General features: G+C 35.3%; 1 protein-coding gene across 1 annotated transcript in view; it reads right to left on the bottom strand.

Annotated features, from left to right (window-relative positions):
• Positions 1–5,795: 5,795 nt before the first annotated feature.
• The window catches only part of LOC134832725 (uncharacterized), a 155,357-nt gene continuing 147,006 nt past the window's right edge, over positions 5,796–14,146 (bottom strand). The window contains 4 exon segments of the mRNA XM_063846852.1: positions 5,796–10,806; positions 11,668–12,063; positions 12,298–12,858; positions 12,969–14,087. Of these exon segments, the coding sequence (XP_063702922.1) occupies positions 5,879–10,806; positions 11,668–12,063; positions 12,298–12,858; positions 12,969–14,087 (7,004 nt within the window). The 3' untranslated portion in view covers positions 5,796–5,878.

Below are 14,146 nucleotides of genomic sequence, written 5' to 3'. Positions count from 1 at the left end.
ATTTTAGGCTTAAAAGTGATCAAAAAATGACTTGAAAAAAAAATCAGAGTTTGAACCTCCAAACTCTGATTTTTTTGTTACGTCAAATATCGACCCAATATGAACAGAAATGAACTTTAGAATGAATATTTATTCAATTTTAGGCTTAAAAGTGATCAAAAAATGACATGTAAAAAAATCAGCGTTTTTACTTCCAAACGCTGATTTTTTTGTTTCATCAAATATCGAACCTCCAAACTCTGATTTTTTTCAAATATCGACCCAATATGAGAAATCATCTGTAGAATGAATATTTATTCAATTTTAGGCTTAAAAGTGATCAAAAAATGACATGTAAAAAAATCAGCGTTTTTACTTCCAAACGCTGATTTTTTTGTTTCATCAAATATCGACCCAATATGATCAGAAATCATCTGTAGAATGAATATTTATTCAATTTTAGGCTTAAAAGTGATCAAAAAATGACATGTAAAAAAATCAGCGTTTTTACTTCCAAACGCTGATTTTTTTGTTTCATCAAATATCGACCCAATATGAACAGAAATGAACTTTAGAATGAATATTTATTCAATTTTAGGCTTAAAAGTGATCAAAAAATGACTTGCAAAAAAAATCAGAGTTTGAACCTCCAAACTCTGATTTTTTTGTTACGTCAAATATCGACCCAATATGAACAGAAATGAACTTTAGAATGAATATTTATTCAATTTTAGGCTTAAAAGTGATCAAAAAATGACATGTAAAAAAATCAGCGTTTTTACTTCCAAACGCTGATTTTTTTGTTTCGTCAAATATCGACCCAATATGAACAGAAATGAACTTTAGAATGAATATTTATTCAATTTTAGGCTTAAAAGTGATCAAAAAATGACTTGCAAAAAAAATCAGAGTTTGAACCTCCAAACTCTGATTTTTTTGTTTCATCAAATATCGACCCAATATGATCAGAAATCATCTGTAGAATGAATATTTATTCAATTTTAGGCTTAAAAGTGATCAAAAAATGACTTGCAAAAAAAATCAGAGTTTGAACCTCCAAACTCTGATTTTTTTGTTTCATCAAATATCGACCCAATATGAACAAAAATGAATATTTATTCAGAAATGATCATCTTTAGAATGAATATTTATTCAATTTTAGGCTTAAAAGTGATCAAAAAATGACATGTAAAAAAATCAGCGTTTTTACTTCCAAACGCTGATTTTTTTGTTTCATCAAATATCGACCCAATATGAACAGAAATCATCTGTAGAATGAATATTTATTCAATTTTAGGCTTAAAAGTGATCAAAAAATGACATGTAAAAAAATCAGCGTTTTTACTTCCAAACGCTGATTTTTTTGTTTCATCAAATATCGACCCAATATGATCAGAAATCATCTGTAGAATGAATATTTATTCAATTTTAGGCTTAAAAGTGATCAAAAAATGACTTGCAAAAAAATCAGAGTTTTTACTCATCTGTAGAATGAATATTAATTCAATTTTAGGCTTAAAAGTGAAAAAAATGACATGTAAAAAAATCAGCGTTTTTAGTTCCAAACGCTGTTTTTTTTTTTTCATCAAATATCTACCCAATATGAACAGAAATGATCTTTAGAATGAATATTTATTCAATTTTAGGCTTAAAAGTGATCAAAAAATGACTTGCAAAAAAAATCAGAGTTTGAACCTCCAAACTCTGATTTTTTTGTTACGTCAAATATCGACCCAATATGAACAGAAATGAACTTTAGAATGAATATTTATTCAATTTTAGGCTTAAAAGTGATCAAAAAATGACTTGTAAAAAAAATCAGAGTTTGAACCTCCAAACTCTGATTTTTTTGTTACGTCAAATATCGACCCAATATGAACAGAAATCATCTTTAGAATGAATATTTATTCAATTTTAGGCTTAAAAGTGATCAAAAAATGACATGCAAAAAAATCAGCGTTTTTACTTCCAAACGCTGATTTTTTTGTTTCATCAAATATCGACCCAATATGATCAGAAATCATCTGTAGAATGAATTCAATTTTAGGCTTAAAAGTGATCAAAAAATGACATGTAAAAAAATCAGCGTTTTTACTTCCAAACGCTGATTTTTTTGTTTCGTCAAATATCGACCCAATATGAACAGAAATGAACTGTAGAATGAATATTTATTCAATTTTAGGCTTAAAACTGGTCAAAAAATGACATGTTAAAAAATCAGCGTTTTTACTTCCAAACGCTGATTTTTTTGTTTCATCAATGTTACGTCAAATATCGACCCAATATGATCAGAAATCATCTGAGAATGAATATTAATTCTTTTAGGCTTAAAAGTGATCAAAAAATGACATGTAAAAAAATCAGCGTTTTTACTTCCAAACGCTGATTTTTTTGTTTCCCCAATATGAAGAAATCAAAATAATTTAGAATGAATATTTATTCAATTTTAGGCTTAAAAGTGATCAAAAAATTTTCAGCGTTTTTACTTAAAATTTTTTTGTTTCATCAAATATCGACCCAATATGATGAGATATCAACTTTAGAATGAATATTTATTCAATTTTAGGCTTAAAAGTGATCAAAAAATGACATGTAAAAAAATCAGCGTTTTTACTTCCAAACGCTGATTTTTTTGTTTCATCAAATATCGACCCAATATGAACAGAAATCAACTTTAGAATGAATATTTATTCAATTTTAGGCTTAAAAGTGATCAAAAAATGACATGTAAAAAAATCAGCGTTTTTACTTCCAAACGCTGATTTTTTTGTTTCATCAAATATCGACCCAATATGATCAGAAATCATCTGTAGAATGAATATTTATTCAATTTTAGCTTTGAAATCCATCGAAAGTTGATTAAAACTTGACTTGAAAAATTTCATGACCGTTTTTCTTCTTTTTCGAGGAGTACGAAAATGTGAAATTAGGGGTACAAAATTATGAAATATATGCATTTCAATGGAAAGTCTGTAGTAACTACAGTGTAGTTGATCATGAGTTCGGAAAATTGAAATGAGGAGTATGAAATTGTAAAGTGAGGACAACAATAAAGATTTATGTAATATCGAAATTATTATGTCTTCTTTTACTTTTTCTATTTTTTTAATTTTTTCTTAATTTAATTAATAAATTAATTTTATTCAATTATTTTAAAATTTATTTAAAAATATTTAAAAATTTTTATTTGACATCCTGATAAAAAATTTATGAAAAAAAAATTTTTAATCATTTTTTTTTGAATAAATTTTTATTTTTTTATTATTTTTTTGACTTAAAAACTTTTTGGCTTGAAAATTAGATTTTTTTTTAAATATTTTAGAATTTTTTATTTAAATATTTCTTCTTTGCTTTAAAATTCCAAAAGAAAAATTTAAATTTAAATTTTCTGAAATTAAAAAAAAAAATAAAAATATTTTTTCTTACCTTTAATTTTTTTGTTTTCGTATCTAAGAAAACTGAAGCCCAACAATATCAAAAAAAAAATGAAAAAAAAATTTTTTTTAATTATTTTCTTTATTGATTCCATTATTAATATTAATTTTTAAATTAACATGAGGCAGTTTTTTACAATTTTTCTTTATTATTAATATTATTTTCTCATCATAATTATAATTTTTTTAATATTATTTTCTTTTATTCATTAATAAAACTAAAAATATTTCGTTAATAATTTTTTGCTTGTTAATTAATTTTGTTACAATAGAAATTTTTATATAATTTCAAAATTCGGAGAAAAATTTAGACGATTTTTATGCAAAAAGTCAAAAAATATAAAAAATGAAAATTTTCTAAAAAGGAAGACAATTTGAGTATTTTTCTGTATATTTAATAAAAAATAACACAAAAGGCAGGCTGAAATTTAACAAGTGAGATTCGTTGCACGAAATATTGACTAAAATACTTTAATGGTAGACTAAATGTGTGATTTCTGGTTTATTTTTAGGTAAATAAGTTAAATATTAGACGAGGATATTAGTTTTTCCCATTTCTTTGTAGATTAGTTAACAAACGTCATATTATTAATTAAAAGTCTTATTATTTTTTAAAATTATGAAAAACGCGCGTTTACGCCTGGTATTTAACAAATTATTCATAAAAAAAATTGGGGGAATTGAAAAGTTGGCTACCAATTTTTCGCACAAAATTTTTAAATATTTTTCTTTGACTTAATTCTTTTATTTAAAGAATTGTACGAATAAAAAGGACGGAAATTAAAATTACTAAAAAAATTGCGAATAAATAAGGTTTTTGTGCCTTTTACTTCTACTTGGGCTTCAGGGACATTTACAAATTATATTTTTATTTAATTGATAATAAAAAAAAAATCTTATCTACGAAAGACGATTAATAGTGACGCCCGCAATTGAGGGGATTCAAAAATATATAAAAAATGTGACAAAAATTATTTCATGGGGAAAAATGGAGCTCGCTGCTTCTCCAAATCTCAAAATTCTCGACGCATTTTTAATTTTTTTGTACGAACGCAGTATCAAAAGTCTTTACCTTTAATTAATAATTAATTAATTATTTTATGTAAATTATTAAAAAATATAAACCTTATTTAACTTAATTAAAAATTAATAAAAAACGCGCGCAAATTGAAATTTAATTGGAATTGGTAGCCAAAATTTTGTCCTAAAAATTAGTAAGGAAATGCCATTTTTTCGCGTTTTTTTTGTCTCTAAAATATTTTCATGGCGATTTTTTTTTTGTTTTTAGTAATTAATTAATAATAATATAATTATAAAAAATATTTACAAAAAAATACTTAAAATTTTCTGCTTTCTTTTTTTAAAGTTTTGGACGGATTTACTTGAGCAGACTTGATAAAAATCGTCTTAATCCTAAACTTAACATTTTTCTTTTTAAATTAATAATTATTTTTTTTTTTTAATTTTTAAATTTAATGTCAATTTTAACATTAAAAATATTTTTTTAATATTTTCAAGTCCTCCAGTGATCAATTTTCAATAAAACTTTAAGTTTTCTCTAATTATATTTAAAATAAAAGGCGTTTTCATGAAATTTCTTTGCATTAAAAATGAATCAAAAACGAATTTTATTTGAGTGAGTGAATAAATTATTTGACTAAGTATGATTTTAAGCTTAGTCCACAGTGCTTTTTTCTTTTTCGATGTTTTTTTCGTTTTTAAAAGTCGTTTTTAATTCATTTTTAAAATAAAATAAATTAATTAAAATTATTTTAAAGGAAATTCCGTGAAAAAGCCTTATAAAAATAATCCCTAAGAATAAAGTAGACAACATTTTTGCTCCTCTGGAAGCATAAAAAGAGCAAAATGGCAGCACAAATCTAACTAAATTTTGGCAGTGTGCTGTTTTTTTATTTCACAAATGTAAAATTTACTATTGCATATTAACCGACCGTCCTTTTTTTTAATAATTTTTTTTTTAATTAAAATTTAAAATAATTTTTTTTAGAAAAGAAATTGAATAATACCGTCACCTTTTTTTTAGTCGTTAGTCGAGTTTCGGGGATATAGAGGGAAATTTTTAAAATATTTCTTAAAAAATACGTAAAAATAATAATAAATCATAAAGAGACTAGCGCTTTTCATTGATCGCCGGAGGAGTTGTTGACAATTTTCTGCTTAATTTTACTTTTATCTTAATTTTAGGAAGAAAAGTTCGCACAAAATTCTTGAAAAAATCTAATTTTCGAAGACTTAAAAGTGTGACATGTACTTTTATATCGAAAATTTAGGCATAAAAGTTACTACATGTCAATTTCGTGCGCACTTTTGTTCCGCTTAATGTATAAAAAATGGAAAATTGTTGATTTTGTATTCGGTTCGTTGAATTTTTTTTTTTCGATTTTGGTAGAAATATTTTTTTTCAGTCATTTCAGGTTTCAAAAGTCATAATCGGGAGTCATAATTTATGATAAGTGATAATCGGGCGATGGTTCAGGAACTGTATCTCCATGCGGTACGAACAACGGGTTCGGGAATTCGGGCGGATGAGGCAAGGGACCTGCGGTTTTTGGTGTTCTGCGGTATGCCATCAACCAACATGAAACCGCAACGGCAACTGCTACAAGCGAGAGAAGTGCTGTAATGACCAATGCGATGATCAAACCGATCAACGAAACGCAAATATCTTCGACGCGTTGAGCAGCTGCAAGAATATTGTCGTCTTCGTTGTCAGAACCGCCGCGAGCCGCCAAATTACTGTTTTTCTCGAACGTTAAAATGGCATTTGAGGAAATTGTGATCTCTTCGCGCAACAATCCTTCCATGCTCAAAAGATCTCCCGAGAGAGCGGTTGAAGTTTCGCGTGTTTTATTCTCATTTTCGTCCGTGATTGCACGACGACGACGTCCGAAAGCGTTATAACCGCGACAATTCACCGGTTGACATTTACCGAAGCACACACGAATGTTACATTGGAAGCGAATATTATCGCTCGACGGGAACTTGAAGGCATTGAAACTCGCCATTAGGGTGTTGGTTTCTTGCCGATATTCCCATTCGCCGAAAATAGAAGGATCTGTAGCACATCCATTCTCGTCCGTAACGAGATATTCGTTTTCGACTTGATCTTCCATGGTTTTCGCGATACAACTTCGTGCGAAACCTCCATAAATCGTGGCTGGTTGAACTTCAACTTGTAACATTAGATTATCTCCGATCTCAGCTTGGTTGATTTCTTGTCCGTTATTCGTGGTAATTCGCATTGTGCATGTCGGAGGAGGTCCTGTATTGGCAATTGTTCCTGCTGTGGTCAACATTTGAACGTTAAAGCCTAAAGTGACGTTCTGTTCGCCCGTTTGATAGACACACTTGATGTGATAAGCTTGAGCTTTGTATGTCACGAGTTTCGGATGCTTTTGAATGACCAAAACGAAGCTTGCGATGCCATTGACGTGATGCAATCCGCAACTTCCGAAATGAACTTTGAAGATTTCCGTTCGAGGCGTTGTTTCGCGCGATAAATCGATCACACGACGACATTCCTCGTCTTTACTGTGTCCCTTGACGTACAAAACGCCATTGAAACTGCTGTCTGTCAGATGAATTTCGACTTGAACGCCATCTGCGAGACAACTAACGATCATATCGGGACGCGGGAAATCTGTACGGAAGTTTGTATGGTTACACAATACTTCAGGGTTGCCATTATAGCCGGAGATACAAACGCAAACCGCTTGATGATTCGTGGCGTTACACAAAGCATTGATGCCGCAAGTCTTTTGGAGACATGGATCGACACAAACTCCATTATCGCAATGATGATAATCAGCACAATCGCTGTCGAAGCGACATTCGGGCTCTTCTTTGATACATCTGCCATCAGAAGTCAAGCGATATCCATGTTCGATGGGGCAAATGCATCTTCCGCGATCATCTAAGATCAAACCTCGTTCCAAGGCGCATACGCAATGTCCTGTTTCATCAACTTTGTATCCGAGTTCTTCTCTGCATGGGATACAATCGTCATTTACGCTCAATGCTGAGCCCGGAGGACATACACAATTGCCGAAACGATCGATGATGTAACCCTTATCGATGGCGCAAGGCTTCATTTTGTCACACTGAACAGCTGCGTTGCCCTGATATCCGGGGAGACACTCGCAAACCATCGTACGAACAGGAACACTGTCAATTACGCGACAAATTGTGTTCACGCCGCAGGGTTGTGTTGCGTTACAAGGGTTGACACATTCGCCGCCGATACAAGCGGTTTGTGAAGGGCATTCCGCATCGCTATGGCAACGTTCATCAAGTACGACACATTGGTTCAAGTCGTTATAAACGAGAGTTGGGGGACAAGAGCATTCTGGTTTGTGATGATAAACGCGACAAATTTCATCGCGAGCACAAACTGCCGTTTTAACGCATGGATTTTCGCATTTTGTGTTGATACAAGCCTTATCTAAGGGACAATCATCGTCACGAACGCATTCGAGATGAACACAAGCGACTCTTGCATCGCCTTGTGTACCTGGCGGGCATTCACAACGTGCTGCATGATTAATTCCGTAACATTCAGCATTATGTCCGCAACTTGAGCCATCTGAAGCGCATGCGGGAACACATTGACGATTAATACATTGATGCGTCGTCGAACATTCCGAATCATCGCGACATCCAATTCGAGCACATTCAATTTCGGGATTGCCTTCGTAACCTTGAACACAACTACAGACCGGTTTGTGATCCTTAATTCGACATTCTGCGTTAACGCCACAATTGCAAGGATCGCGACACAAACTATTGATGCATGAACGATCCACGGGGCAATCTGTATCGGCGATACATCCCACGGGACGAATTGGTTCAGTTGGTTTACACGAAGCGGGACCACTGCTGACATAACCTTCGGGGCAAATACAGATCATGGTACGAACAGGAACTGATGGTACAACTTCACATCGTGCCGGTTGATTGCAAGGTTCGAATACCGCACAAGGATCTTGACATTTGTTTTGAATACAAGCCAAACGCGACGGACAATCTGTGTCAACGCGACATTCGGGCACAGGTTCACGACGACAATCAATGAAAGGATTTCCGATATAACCTGGCGGACATTTACATTGTGCGACGTGATTTTGAGGAATACATTCCGCACGTGGCGAACATGGATTGTCATACAAGCAAGGATTGACACATTGCGTGTTATGACATTGTTTATCCGATGGGCAATCGTTGTTCGAACGACATCCAATTACGTGACATGCTACCAATGGATTTCCTCGGTATCCGCTCAAACAACGACATTCCGCGCGATTTCTATAGACATAACATTCGGCATTCTTTCCGCATGGATCGTCAATTAAACAAGGATTCACGCAATTTCCGTTGACACAAGCCTTGCCCGAGTCACATTCTGAATCAGTGCGACATCCAACGGCTCGACATCCAATATTTGGATTTCCTTCGTAACCAGCGTCGCAGGAACATGTCGCGCGATGATTTTGAATCACGCAAGTTGCATGAGGACCGCAATTGCAAGGGTTTCGACATTGTCTATTGATGCAAGATTCCTTTTCTGAACATTCTGAATCCGATGTACATCCAGGTTGAATGTCTAATTGAACTTGTCGACATTCGCCGTTGCGATCAGGAACTTGTAATTCAGGACATTCGCATACCATGGTACGAACAGGAATGCTATCAACAACACTGCACTTCGCTGATGCCGAGCAAGGAGCGATTCTCGTACATGGTTCGACACATTTGTTTTGAATACAAGCCAATTTCGAGGGACAATCGACGTCAAATTGACATTCATCCTTTTCTTTGGGCGGAGGACGAGCTTCGCAATATGACAAGGCATTTCCGAGTGGCAAATGTTCGGGACAATGACAATAAGCGGCGTGGTTTTGTACGTGACAGATGGCGTTACGAGCGCATGGCGGGTTCGGTACATCCGTACAAGGCGATAAGCAATGATTATCGATGCAGGCACGGTTACTTGGGCATTCATAATCCGAATGGCATTCAACACGTTCGCATCGGGTGAAGGGATTTCCTTCTAATCCCGGAGGACAACGACACGACGAGCGATGATTTTGTCCGAAACATTCCGCCGTGATGGGACAAGGATCGTTAACGATGCACGTTTTGACACATTTGTTGCTTGAACATTGTTTATCGTCGGCGCATTCGTCGTCGGAAGTACATTCGAGTTTAACGCAATCCGAAAGGGCATTTCCTGTGTATCCGGGTTTACATGTGCAAATCGGATAATGATTTTTCACGACGCAATCCGCATTTGGACCACAATTGCATGGATTTACGCAATACAAGTTGATACAAGCTTCCGTCGAAACGCATTCAGAGTTCGAGGTACATTGTTTATTTGTCTCGATCGGAGGATAACATGCGATTTTCGGGTTTCCGCTATGTCCTGGAAGACAAGCGCAAACTGCTTGATGGTTTTGTGGGAAGCAATTTGCTCCTCTGCCGCAAGCATCTGTGATACGACAAGGATTAACGCATCGCTCATCGTCGCATTTTTGATCCAAACGACAATCGGAGTCACGTTCGCATTCGGGTTTACGTTCTGCGGGAATACGAGCGATGAAACTACACTCGATTCGTGGATCTCCGTCGTATTCGGGGGCACATTTGCAGTTGGCACGATGATTATAGGACAAACATTGTGCATTAATGCCGCATTTGTCGACGCTACATGCCAACAAACAACTTCCACGCACGCATTTATCGCTATCCGGACAGTCAGTGTCTCGTTCGCACTCGGGTTTATCCACGAGAATTGGTACGCAACGCCCTCTACTGTCAGTTATCATATCGCGAGGGCATTTACAGGTCACCGTACGTAATGGATATGTGTCAAGTACGAAACACGTTTGATCCGGATTACAAACGTCGGATTTGGCGCAAGGATCTTGACAACGTTCGTTGATGCAAGCATGACGTGAAGGACAATCCGAATCTGTTGTACATTCGGGACGAGGTTCGTCGCGTTGCACACATTCGATGTAAGGATTTCCTGTTAAGCCAACGTAACATTCGCATACGGGTTGATGTTTTCTTCCTGTGCAGTGAGCATTTCGGGCACACGTGTCTTGTTCACAAACAGGCTTGCAAACGCGATTTAGACGATCGCAGGCTTCGTGATCAGCGCAATCTTCGTTGTATTGACAAACGCCGCGGATGCAAGACACGAAGGGATTTCCTTGAGTTCCCGGAGGACAAGAGCAAACAGCACGATGATTTTGATCGTGACACTCAGCAGCTTGACCACATCCAGGATTTCCGTATAAGCATGGGCTGAGGCATTTTTGGTTGAAACAGGCTTTGTCGTATGGGCATTCGTGATCCGAAGTACATTCAGCTGAAATTTAGAAAGAAAATTTTGGTTAAAATTGTTGAAAAAAGAGATTTTGCATTCATCAAATCGCATTTCAATTTTTTTTATTATTATAAACATTTTCATGAGCTTGAAATTGACCAAAAGTTATATAAAATGTCTTTGAACACCTTTTGGATGGTTCTCAAGCTTAAAAATTGAAAAATAAAAATTACGTAAAAAATACGTAATTTTTGTTTAGAAAGTATATTTGATGCTTTTTAAGCCTGAAATTGATCAAAAGTGATATAAAATGTCTTTGAACACCTTTTGGATGGTTCTCAAGCTTAAAAATTGAAAAATAAAAATTACGTAAAAATTACGTAAAAAATACGTAATTTTTGTTTAGAAAGTATATTTGATGCTTTTTAAGCCTGAAATTGATCAAAAGTGATATAAAATGTCTTTGAACACCTTTTGGATGGTTCTCAAGCTTAAAAATTGAAAAAATTACGTAAAAAATACGTAAAAAATACGTAATTTTCGTTTAGAAAGTATATTTGATGCTTTTTAAGCTTGAAGTCGATCAAAAGTTATATAAAATGTCTTTGAACACCTTTTGGATGGTTCTCAAGCTTAAAATTGAAAAATAAAAATTACGTAAAAATTTGAGTGATATAAAATGTCTTTGAACACCTTTTGGATGGTTCTCAAGCTTAAAAATTGAAAAATAAAAATTACGTAAAAAATACGTAATTTTCATTTTGAACGTCTATTTGATCCGTAAAAAAATACGAATTGTTTTCGAATGTTGTTAAGCTTTAAATTAGTCAAAAATTAAAAAAAAAAATCAAATATTTGAAATGCGATTGAAAATTTTTTATCAATTTTTTTTAGATTACTTACGTTTATAACACTGAATCTTTGGATCGCCTCCCCATCCGTGAGGACAGAAGCACAATGGGCGATGCAACGAAACACGACATTCCGCATTTCCAGCACAAGGATTATTTTCGGCGCATGGATTGAGGCATTTTCTGTTGATACAAGCCTTATCTGCGGAGCATTCAGAGTCGACAGTGCATTCGGGCGATATTACGGGCTCCTTATAGCAATTTCTAAATGGATCTCCAACCAATCCAGGCGGGCACGTACATTGAGCTCTGTGATTTTGGGCGAGACATTCGGCTGTACGAGCGCATGGATTTCCTTCGATGCATGGATTGACACAAACACGATTGCGACACGTTTCCGTTAATTGACATTCGGAATCGCTTGAGCATCCAGGATCCTTTTGCGGGGCTAAATTATGAAAAAAAAGTTAAAATTAGAATTTTTCGTAATTTTTTGATTTTTCAAGTAAAATGTATTCTGTATGCTAAGGACTGCTATAAAAAAATATTTTTGTAAAAATTAATTTTTTATGTACAAAATATCTACATTGACTGTAAATAAATGTTTTTGTGATAAAATTAGTTTTATTTCCTGAAAAAGCGTTAATTTTGTATTTTTTTGCATTATTCGTCAAAAACTTACCTAATCTACATTCTTTTTCAGCATCGCCTACATAACCTGGATTGCATGTGCAAACCATCGTTCTCAAAGGTAACGTATCGACAACATCGCATACTGCATTAGCAGCGCATGGTTTCGTTTCGTAGCAAGGATTCTTACAAACGCCGCTGAAACAAGCCAATTTGCTCGGGCAATCGCCATCCATGCGACATTCGGGCTCTCGTTGAATGATCGAGCATCGAACGTGTGGATCTCCCGAATATCCGGGCGGGCATTTGCATGAAGGACGATGATTATCGACACGACACAATGCTCCTTCGCCACAATTGCATGGATCTCGGCATTTTTCGTTTTGACAAGCCAAGTGATAAGCGCATTCCTGATCTGACGTACATTCGGGACGAACACATTCAATGTGTGGATTTCCTCGATAGCCCGGAAGACATTCGCATGTTGCACGATGATTATATTCCGAACGACAGATGGCATTGATACCGCATTGCGTTGTGCGACAAACGTCGACGCATTCACGGTTGATGCAAGCTTCACGCGGAGGACATTCTGAATCAGATCGACATCCAACTAAAAAAAAATACGAAAAAAATTGAGGTTATGTATTTGTAAACAAAAATAAAAGTTTGAATGTGCATTGGGATAAAATGTCAAAAATTGGCGCCAAAAATAAAACTTACTTTCGAAACATCCTGATCTTCCATTTCCTGTGAATCCGTCACGGCAAACACAAATTGGTCTGTGTTTCTGTACGCGACATTCTGCATTAGCGCCGCACAAACCGTTTTCATAAAGACAAGGATTCAAGCATTTTTGGTTGATGCAAGCTTTGTCGTTCGTACATTCATCGTCACTAACACATTCAGGTCTTGGCGGCGGAGGAGGTTCGTCTCTCACAACGCATCGTTCATATGGAGATCCGACGAAACCAGGAGGACATGTGCAACGTGGTTGATGATTTACGACATTACACACGGCATTAATTCCGCAAGCTCCGATACATGGATCGACACAATGTTGGTTTATGCAATTTCTCGTGCTTCCGCAATCATCGTTTACGACACATTCAGGGTAAGTACATGATGCGACGCCATTAACGACGCGACAAACACCATTAACTCTGCACGGATTTGGATAACATGGATCCACGGGCTCTTTTGGCGGGCGTTTACATTCCGTAAATGGATCGCCAATCATATCGCGAGGACATGAGCAAATTGGACTGTGATTGACAACATTACAAATTGCTTCATATCCGCATACGCCGGGACATGGATCAATACATTTCGTGTTAACGCAAGCCTTATCACGTGAACAATCCGAATTGATTGTACATTCTGGTTTGCATCCCGTAAATGGATTTCCATATGTGCCTGGGAGACATTCGCAATCAGCGTTTCCATTGCGTACGCGACACGTCGCACTTCTTCCGCATGGCGATGGATTGCATGGATCACGCTCAATAGGCTCTTCACGTTGCACAAAGTAAATGCATGATTGGAATGGATTTCCCGTGAGACCTGGAGGACAAGTACAAACAGGAATGTGATTCGTTACAGTACATTCGGCTCCTGTTCCGCAAACTCCGGGACATGGATCTCGACATTTTTGGTTCATACAAGCGAGATTTCGTGAACAATCGCTGTTCAATACGCATTCGGGACGACATCCAACATACGGATCTCCATGGAATTCTTGAATACATTCGCAAACAGCAACGTTATTTCGAACACGGCAATTTGCATTTGTTCCGCAAGGCGATGGATAACAAGGATCTTTTGGAGCTTCTGGCGGAGGAGCTGTATATGGTAAGAAAAAAAAACAATTAGAAAATGTTCAAAAATGATTTTAAGAAAGG

Source organism: Culicoides brevitarsis, chromosome 2 (assembly GCF_036172545.1).
Source record: "Culicoides brevitarsis isolate CSIRO-B50_1 chromosome 2, AGI_CSIRO_Cbre_v1, whole genome shotgun sequence".
Classification (NCBI taxonomy): domain Eukaryota; kingdom Metazoa; phylum Arthropoda; class Insecta; order Diptera; family Ceratopogonidae; genus Culicoides; species Culicoides brevitarsis.
Note: the sequence above shows the minus strand (reverse complement) of the source record. Positions and strands in the feature narration are given on the sequence as shown.